Consider the following 10,000-nt stretch of genomic DNA (forward strand, 5'->3'; position numbering starts at 1 on the left):
CCCTCTAAATTCTTCAATTATAATTGCCTGTATAAATAAGTTCCTTAAACTGATAATATTACATCAATATAAGTTAGAAATATTGCAACTTACTTCCGTAGCCAGAGGCTGCAACGGCCATCGCAAGAAGGGTTAAAAATGCTACTTTGTTGGCCATCTTCGTTTGGCTTCAAGATCTGTAAAGAAAATGTTTTACCTTTGCTTTGTGTTTTAAAAGGTTGTTAAGATAAACCATATTTCGTCACATTATTATTATTATTATTATTTTATTATTATTGTTATTTTTTTTTTTATATTATTCGGACGCCAGTTATGTACATGTCATCTATTATTAGAAAATTTATAAACTATATTTTATCAAATGGACAAAAAATAAAAAATAAAATAAAATAAAAAATAAATAAATAAGAAGAAAAAGTCTAACACGAACTACGTATGTGATTAATATAAAATCCCAAATATTTTCGTAAAATGAAGGCACAACGGTACAAATTCAAAATACAATGACAATTTTTTTTAAATTTTCCAATTCATATCTAAAATGGATAAATGAACTTAGCGCATGGTAGTGCTAAAAAGTCTAACTAATTATTCATTGTTTCCTGTTAACATACAAAATGAAAATCTTAAAGCTTATATGCAGATTATTCAAATCGATATATCGTCGTCAAAAAAATAATAAGGAACAAACAGATGAATAAATGAATGGGAATAAAAATCTTCACGTATATGTACAACATGTTCAAATCGAAATACGTCAGAAATAGAAAACTTAAAATATATGAACAAAACGATAAGTGTAGAAAAAAATTAATCACAAGTTTTTTTTTCTCCGGATTCGAGTGTATCTGTTAATAGTCACGTCTTTTCTGACAGTATAAAGTGACAATGACTTCTCACCTGCCCACGTGTAGCGTCACTGGTGCTCGATCTACAAGGCATACCTTTAAATCACCTGCAGCTCCCCCCCCTCCCCCTCCCCCTTCCCCTCTGCCCTTCAGATAACAGAATGACACCGACCCCTTCCCCTGCATCTTGCCTCTTATCTGTCTCTGCTTCTCACTTCCTCTCTCAACTTTCTCCCTCTCCTCTCCTCTCCTCTTGCCTCCCTTCTCTCCTTCCCCCCTCTTCTCTCCTCTCCTTTGTCTGCTTCCCTCCATCCCTTCCTCTCTCATCGTATCTCTCCACCTCTTCTTCCCTTCGTTTTTCATCGTTATCCTCTCTTCTTGCCTCCCTCCTCCTCCCCTTCCCTCCCTCCTCTCCTCTTGCCTCCCTCTCTTCCTCCTCCTTCCCTCTCTACTTCACCTTTTCTTCCCATCCCCTACTTCCTCTCCCTAACCCTTCCCTTCCGTGGTCCCCCTGTTCCCTCCCTCCCTCCTCCTCCTTCTCTTCCTATGCCTCCCTAATATCCCTCCTCATCCCTTCCCTCCTCTTCTTCCTCTCACACACATTCCTCCCTCCTTTCCTCCTCTGCTATCTCTCCCCACAAACCCCTCACCTCCACTTCTCTCTTTCTCCTCTCTCCTTTCCCTCCAGTCCTCTTTCATCCCTTCCATCTCCCCTCCTCTCCCTTCTCTCCCCTTCCCTTCTCCCTCTTCCCCTCACAACCCTCCTCCCTCCTTTCTTTCCACTCTCCATCCCTCCTCTCTCCTCTCCTCTCCCCTCATACCACACCTCCCTCCATCCCCTCTCTTCTCTCCCTCCTCCCTCCATCCCCTCTCTTCCCTCCCTCCTCCCTCCATCCCTCTCTTCTCTCCCTCTTCCCTCCTCCATGTTTATTATCCAGTGTCTAGCTTTTATCCTCTGCCTCCTTGGGTGCATCGAGGAATTCCCTGGAGGCTGAAAACAACAACCGGAAATCCGCTGGCTAAAGTAAATGCACCTGATCCATACATAACTAGATGTGTTGGGAAGTCTTTTCTATATGAACAAATCTGTGCTTGTTTTTATATGTATGTGTATATTTATGTATATTTGTATATATTTTCGTATATGTATATATCTTCATATACACGCATGCATGTTTCCATGTGTGTTTGCGTGCGCACATGTGTGCTTTTACGTGTACACGTATCAGAAAAGTCATTCACATAATTAAAAGGTTCGCCAAGGTTATACATAATGCTATAAGACAGAATTTGTTCCATGAGACGTAAGTGCTTGGATTTATTCACAAGCGGAACTGCAGTACTGTGCATGGCCGAAAACATTTTTTATACAAGAAAAACTGTTTTCCAAATAGTTTCCTAAAACAGAAACAACTACTTGACTACACGAAAGGTGTTCATTATACAATATACAGCTTATAGTATGTATGTCGATAACTTTCAAGTACCACAGGAATCTTCATTGATGTTAAAGTGGTTTCAAAGTCAAATGTGCATATGTGCGTGTATGTGACTGCGAGTGTAAATGTGTAGGTAAATATATTTGTCTGTGAATTTCTGTTTGTGCATGTTCATGTAAATGTATATATACATGCATATCCATACACACACACACACACACACACACACACACACACACACACACACACGCGCGCGCGCGCGCGCGCGTGTATATATATATATATATATATATATATATATATATATATAAATATTTATATATATATATATAAATATCATCAGCCTACAATATTCCACTGCAGGACGTAAGCTTCGCCTAATCTTTTCCAATCCTTGCAGTCTTGCGCTCCACGTTTTTTTTTTTTGTTTTTTTTTTTGACTTCCGACTTTCGATTTTTTTTCTTTTTTTCACACCATCTTGTCATTAGTCTGGTCCTTCGTCTCCTTGTGTCGGTAATTCCCCGTCTGTTTCTTTCCTTGTTCACTTATCGTTCTGTCTCCGGCATATATACTCTACCCATTATTATTTTATTATCATTATCATCATCATCATCATTAATGCTCCCAAGCTTATCTTCCTCTTTGGTCTGTTCTCTGGTCCATGTTGCTCTCACCTTGTCTCTCAGGCTAGTAACCAGCATCGATCTTGCAATTCCTCTCTTGGCACTTACAGGTTTCCTCTCCAGACTGAGGGGATGCACCGAAGTATATATATATATATATATATATATATATATATATATATATATATATATATATATATATATATAGATAGATAGATAGATAGATAGATAGATAGATATAGATATATAGATACACAGATGATGTATGTAAATGTTTATATATTGTGTTTATATAAATACGAACGTCTAATACTTTTTTTTCTTTTTTTTTGATAAGGATAATGAAATTAATACAAAAGTTTTTTTTTATCCATTTATTCAGTTAAGTGACATTAAAGAAAAAAATTAGGATCAATATTGAAAGCGATTTTAGTGTTTTGGAATATATTGCTATTGTGATAATTCATGTATAACACACATAATAATGATGAATATGTGATCATAATGGATGAGAATGATAAGAAAACTAAGATAAAATAGCATGATAAGTGTTTTGATATAATAAACGAAAGACTTAGAAAGTATAAGACAATATTAATTACAGTTTGATATACAAACAGGTGTAGAAAATTGCAATAATTGTAATTCAACGAATATTATATTGTCTCACAGTTTAGCATCTAGAATTTTCTCCTGTTTCTGAAGGGTTACTTTTACTCCCATTTAAAGTTCTTCCAAAATCAGTTCTTTAGTAGTAGAAAACACACACACACACACACACACACACACACAACCACACACACACACACACACATACATATATATATATATATATATATATATATATATATATATATATATATATATATATATATATATATATATATATATATATATTATATGTATATATATATATACACATGTGTGTGTGTGTGTTGTATATATGTATATATATACGTGTTGTGTGTGTGTGTGTGCGTGTGCGTGTCATAAAGAAATTAACTAATTCATAAACATATTGTTTTCATTATATGGTGTATATAACGAAATAATAATACAAAATTTCGCCATAAGGTGAATATATGACATGAGAGCTACAAGTTAATTTCCTTCTTTGATGAAATTCATCATACACCAAAGAGTATATTTTGACGAAAAAAAAAAGAAAAAAAAGTATGCTTCAAGGCTGTTCTCTTTAATATCTCTTCTTCAGAGGTGGAATCCTGCCAACTGCAATGAAATGCAATGGAGATAAGCTGTCAGGTATACTTAGCATATCAGTTTACCAATATCTCATTTGTGACTTTTAACTAGTGTGGATTATATCGATTTCGGGATAGATATACACATGTCTTTCTATATGTGGATGTAGATAGGTGTGTATACATATATATACACGCATGTACTATATACACACACATATATAAACACATAAACACATCTGCATACACTTATATAGAAAGATCTGTGTATATCTATGTCGCCGGCTTTAATAATGAAACTTTTCCCAATCACCAGTGTCTCATCACAACGTCCATCATGTTTCTTGTAAACGTAAGCACCGTTGCAGGTTCTGTCATTTTCAAGTTTGCATAAGTTCGGGTAAGTTTTCCCGTATGTCCCGCACACAGGGGCATATATCTCAGGGTCTAGGATGCATTGACTGGAGCGTATATATAATATATATAATATATATATATATATATATATATATATATATATATATATATATATATATATATATATATATATATACAGGCATATAACGGGCATAAATGTATATAAATAGACAAATGCACACACAATATATATATATATATATATATATATATATATATATATATATATATATATATATATATATATATATATATATGCACACACATATATACGAACCTCTGACAGTTTTATTATTTTATTTGTACAGGATAAGGATAATGAAATTAATTCACGATTTTTTTATCCATATATTCAGTGAAGTGACATTAAAGAAAGAAAAAAAAATTGATCAACATTGAAAATGACTGTAGTGCTTTGGAATATATCGTTATAATGATATATAAATAACAAATATAACAGCATAATAAATCATTGTTTTACTGATATTATGATAAAGAAAAAGCGTTAGAAAGCATGACATTACAATTTAATATACAAACAGATGCAGAAAATTGTCATAATCGTTCATCGGATAATATATTGCCCTTTATTTGAATTCTAAAATTTTCTCCTGTTTCTGTTATAATCTGATCTATTATTTCTTATTATCATTTTTCATTCATAGTTTAAAGGTCTTCATGTATTATAAAATGCATTAGCTAATCATATTTTTTTATATATTATTTATCGAAATATACAATTATGTCATTGTTGATAAATTTATCATATGTATGCAATACAAAATAAGAGTAATTATATCATTTAATTATCGTATGTTTATATACGAATAGAATTACAGTTAATTCTTGTATTAAACGATACCATCGAAAGTAAATTTTATAAAGAAGAAAAAGAAATTAGTTCATCTTCTCTTTATATCCTCTTTATAGTACATTTGCGACTGCAATAAAATGCAATAAATGAGTAGTTGATTTTTTATGTATATTACATATCGTAACATTATCCATTGTTTTTCTGTGATATTGTACGATGTAGGAGAATACATTTTATATCAACGTGCGAATTAAATTCATCAAGTAACGTTTACAACATCAATAAATCATTCGTTGTATCATTCACGCATTTACACATCATATTTATACGATTTATATATTCATCTCTATATAGTTATATTATTCATATATTTATCTTTATATATCTTATAATCAATGACTTATATTCATCTTATTATCAATATTTATGATCATGTGAGGAAAAATGATCACTAAGGAGAAATTATGCGACTACACTAGATTCCGTCGTTGTAATAGAGATCTAAAACCTGATATTTAAAGACAAATGTTCGATACGTACACCATTGCTTCCGCACACGGGGTAATATTCTTCAGTACAGACGTGGTTGCATTCTGGTGTGAGAAATGACATGGTGTAAGTTTTTATTTTATGACCATGGGTAAGGTTTACTTGTAGTTATAGGTGGATATAGGCACGTACTAGTTTGTCTTGTATAATGCATGCATAATTGCTGTATATAAATACATGAACGCATCCGCACACACGCGCACATACAAAAACACATATATTCTCTCTCTCACTCTCTCTATACATGCATATAAAGTATATATGTGTGTTCATTTGCTTGTACACATTCCATAAAGTATAACAACACACATCGCCACCAATCGCTCTTACCACACAGTATCAGAGACTTTGAAGGCAGGGTTCTTGCATGAGCAACTTAAGAACGTCGTATTTGTAATTTACACCGTCGTGCAACACAGCCATTAGTTCTTGGGACAGCCGATGAGAGGAGTGCAGTCTGTCGTGAGGCAATATTGTATGGTATTTTGTGATTATGACACGCGTGTGTGTGTGTGTGTGTGTGTGTGTGTGTGTGTGTGTGTGTGTGTGTGTGTGTGTGTGTGTGTGTGTGTGTGTGTGTGTGTGTGTGTGTGTGTGGAAATGGTATTGAATTAAGAAGGAATTTTGAATATGAGAATCTTGGAAGACAATAGAGAAATGATGTGAATACAAGATGGATACAAAGAATAACTGTTAAAATAAACAGACATATACACACACAAATAAAGATACAGAGACAAATAAAAAACACAACTGACATCCATTTTAACCGAAAACTACAATACTGAAACCAGAATTCTTAACAATTCTCCACAAATGCAAACTTACCGCAGTTACCGTCTCGAACCTTCTTAAGATCTGGATTCTTGCAAACAGCTGCCTGGAAATAGCAGTCGTTATCATAAGTCTTGCCATCACTGCCACACACGGGAGCATAGATCTCAGGGCACGCGACAATGGGGTTGCAACCTGTTCGTAAAAAGGGTTGGTAGGTTGTGAGAGAGAGGGGCTTGGGGTTTCATAGAAAACGAATTGTTTCTCGCTATCTAAGATAATTATATAATCTAATCAGTTTATATATCCATACTCATTGATCATCTCTGTATACAATCACACATAAAACCAAACATCGATACACTACAAAAGCTGTGTATATCTATATCCCGTATAATATAATAAATAATAATAATATTAATAGATAATAATATTAATAATAAAATTTTAAATAATAATAATAATAATAATTAATAATAATATATAATATATATAATAATAATATAATCATAATAATATATAATAATAATAATAATAATAATAATAATAAATAATAAAATATAATATAATAATAATAATAATAATAATAATAATAATAATAATAATAATATAATAATAATAATAATAATAATAAATAATATAATAATAATAATAATATAATAATATAATAATATAATAATAATAATATAATAATAATATAATATATAATATATATAATAATAATAATAATATATAATATAATAATTATAATAATATATAATAATAATATATGATAATGATAATAATAATAATATAATAATAGATAATAATAATAATGATAATAATAATAAATAGACGGCTTTTCCCCAATCCCCAGCGACTCACCACAACGTCCATCGTGCTTCTTGGAAACGAAAGCACCGTTGCAGGTTCTGTCATTCTCAAGTTGGCATAAGTTCGAGTAAGTTTTCCCGTTGGTCCCGCACACAGGGGCATATACCGCGGGGCATATTCCTGGGCATCTCTTTGGGGGAGCTGAAATATGGTAAATCGTAATATCAATGTGTTCTGTAAGGCATCGTTTTGGTCGAGGGAAACATGTAATATATATATATATATATATATATATATATATATATATATATATATATATATATATATATATATATATATATATATATATATATATAGTTTCGATAAACCTTCTGTACATTTCGAGGCTTTTTCGTTATCGCTAAGCCAAAAGAGTAATGGTAATAATATATAATAATTATACCAACAACAGACAATAACAATAACTGCTACTACTAACAATAACAATAACAAAAGCATTTCCCACTCACGGCAGGGTCCGGCATGGTGGAAAGTGACACTCACGCCACCACAGGCAGCATTCTCCAGGTGGCATCGGCTGTCATAAGTTTTTCCATCAGAGCCACACACAGGGGAGATGGTCGTACAGTGTTTGGCGCAGAGGCGGATTTTCCCCCCTTCTGTGAGAGTATGGGGTTAGAAGGAGGGAAGTTTGCGAGTGGGCGAAAGTCGTTCCTTTTATGAAATAGATGGTTTCTTAGAACAGAACAGGAGTTTGAGAAAGTGATATTAACAAGTGGTTTGTTTTATTTATTTGTCTATTTATATATTTTTTATGTATATATGACAAGTTAGCGAGCAATTTACTTTCGACCTTTTTTAGATAATGTTTCGTAGACATAAAACATAGTTAGATAGAGAGCACTTCTTTATATAATATTGGAGACAGACAATAATGACATTTCTGGTTCATTATAGCGGGTTAGATATAATGAAACCAACGAATATTTTCCATTTCTGGCACAATACTCGAGATAACTGAAAAAGTTTGCTTAGATATTACGAAATCAGCAAAAAAACCAGTCTTTAAATTCTTTACATAGTATTGGTGTTAACTGACTATACGAACAAGGCACGTAGATTAATGTTTCTGTTTCGTAATATTATACTGAAAGTAAACACGTTCATAATTTGCCTTCGATTTTTCCCTCTAAATTCATGAATATAATTAATTATATAAATAAGTTCCCTAACCGGATAATATCACACCAAAAAATATAATTACCTGTATAAATAAGTTCCCCAAACTGATAATTTTACACCAAGAAATATTGCAACTTACTTCCGTAGCCAGAGACTGCAACGGCCACTGCAAGAAGGGTCAAGAGTGCCACTTTGTTGGCCATCTTCGTTTGGTTTTCAGATCTGTGAAGAAAATATGTTACATTTGCTTAGTGTTTTAGAGGTTGCTAAGCTCATTAAGGAAATTGATAGACTATATATTTCGTTATATATATATATATATATATATATATATATATATATATATATATATATATATTATATATATATATATATATATATATATATAATATATATATTATCTTATCAGATATATGTATTGTATTTTTAAAGATAATTTATGTTATATTGTTATAATATAATTTTATTCTAAGGCAAGTGATTTGTTTTATTATCATCAAATTTCATTAACGCAATTAGTACAGTGATGTTTTTTTCATTTTTAAAATTTCATCTAAAAATTACATATATGTATTGATATCCTCAATATTATATTAACGGCAATTATTCATGTTGTTTTACATTATTATTCAATCAATTAAATGTAAATAAACTATTATGTATTTAATGATATATTATATATATATAATATAATATAAATATATAATATATTATATATAATATAATATTAAATATAAAAATCATAAATATATATATTATATATATATATATATATATTAATATATTATAATATCGGTCAGGTTCTACATATAATATATCAAAGCGTATGATAAATGATAATAATTTTCCAAGTTATATACATCAACGAGATCTGGGAATAAATTTGTAAACGGATTTGAATTCATCGTTGCCCATCTTAGTATATATATATTATACATATATATATATATATATATATATATATATATATCTATTTATATATATATATATACCCCCCCACAACTCATTATCTAGCGTAATAAATTATATAACCACAAGTATTCTCCATTCTGCTCTTATCTCTGTTCCTCGCCTCCTCTCTCCACTCTATTATGTTCACAATTCCTGCCATACCTTTAATCCCTCCACCTGCCTCTACCTCCCATCCCCTCCCTCTCCCTCTCCTTCTCCCCCCTCCTCACATCAACCCCCCCACCCTCACATCTCTCTCCATCTCGCCGCTACTGAATCTCTTGCACTCACTTCCTCTCCTCCCTCCTCCTCTCCTCTCCCCTTCCTCTCCCTCTCCCTCACTCACCTTCTTATTCATTCCCTCCTCTTCCTCCCCACTCCTCTCTC

The 10,000-nt window shown here is 31.9% G+C and overlaps 2 protein-coding genes across 2 annotated transcripts in view; both read right to left on the minus strand.

Annotated features, from left to right (window-relative positions):
• The window catches only part of LOC119590523 (turripeptide Lol9.1-like), a 3,131-nt gene extending 2,162 nt beyond the window's left edge, over nt 1-969 (minus strand). The window contains exons 1-2 of the mRNA XM_037939175.1: nt 901-969; nt 94-176 (exon numbers count right to left, since the gene is read on the minus strand). Of these exons, the coding sequence (XP_037795103.1) occupies nt 94-157 (64 nt within the window). The 5' untranslated portion in view covers nt 158-176; nt 901-969. The remainder of the gene's footprint in view (nt 1-93; nt 177-900) is intronic.
• A 5,259-nt stretch (nt 970-6,228) lies between these two features.
• LOC119590501 (serine protease inhibitor dipetalogastin-like) lies at nt 6,229-9,713 on the minus strand. The gene is made up of 6 exons (XM_037939154.1): nt 9,695-9,713; nt 8,802-8,884; nt 7,990-8,139; nt 7,532-7,681; nt 6,722-6,862; nt 6,229-6,350 (listed from the first exon to the last, which is right to left on the minus strand). Exons 2-6 carry the CDS (start codon nt 8,863-8,865, stop codon nt 6,316-6,318), a joined length of 540 nt encoding a protein of 179 aa, XP_037795082.1. The 5' UTR covers nt 8,866-8,884; nt 9,695-9,713; the 3' UTR covers nt 6,229-6,315.
• Between the last annotated feature and the right edge of the window lie 287 nt (nt 9,714-10,000).

This window comes from Penaeus monodon, chromosome 3, assembly GCF_015228065.2.
Source record: "Penaeus monodon isolate SGIC_2016 chromosome 3, NSTDA_Pmon_1, whole genome shotgun sequence".
NCBI classification, from domain to species: Eukaryota; Metazoa; Arthropoda; class Malacostraca; order Decapoda; family Penaeidae; genus Penaeus; species Penaeus monodon.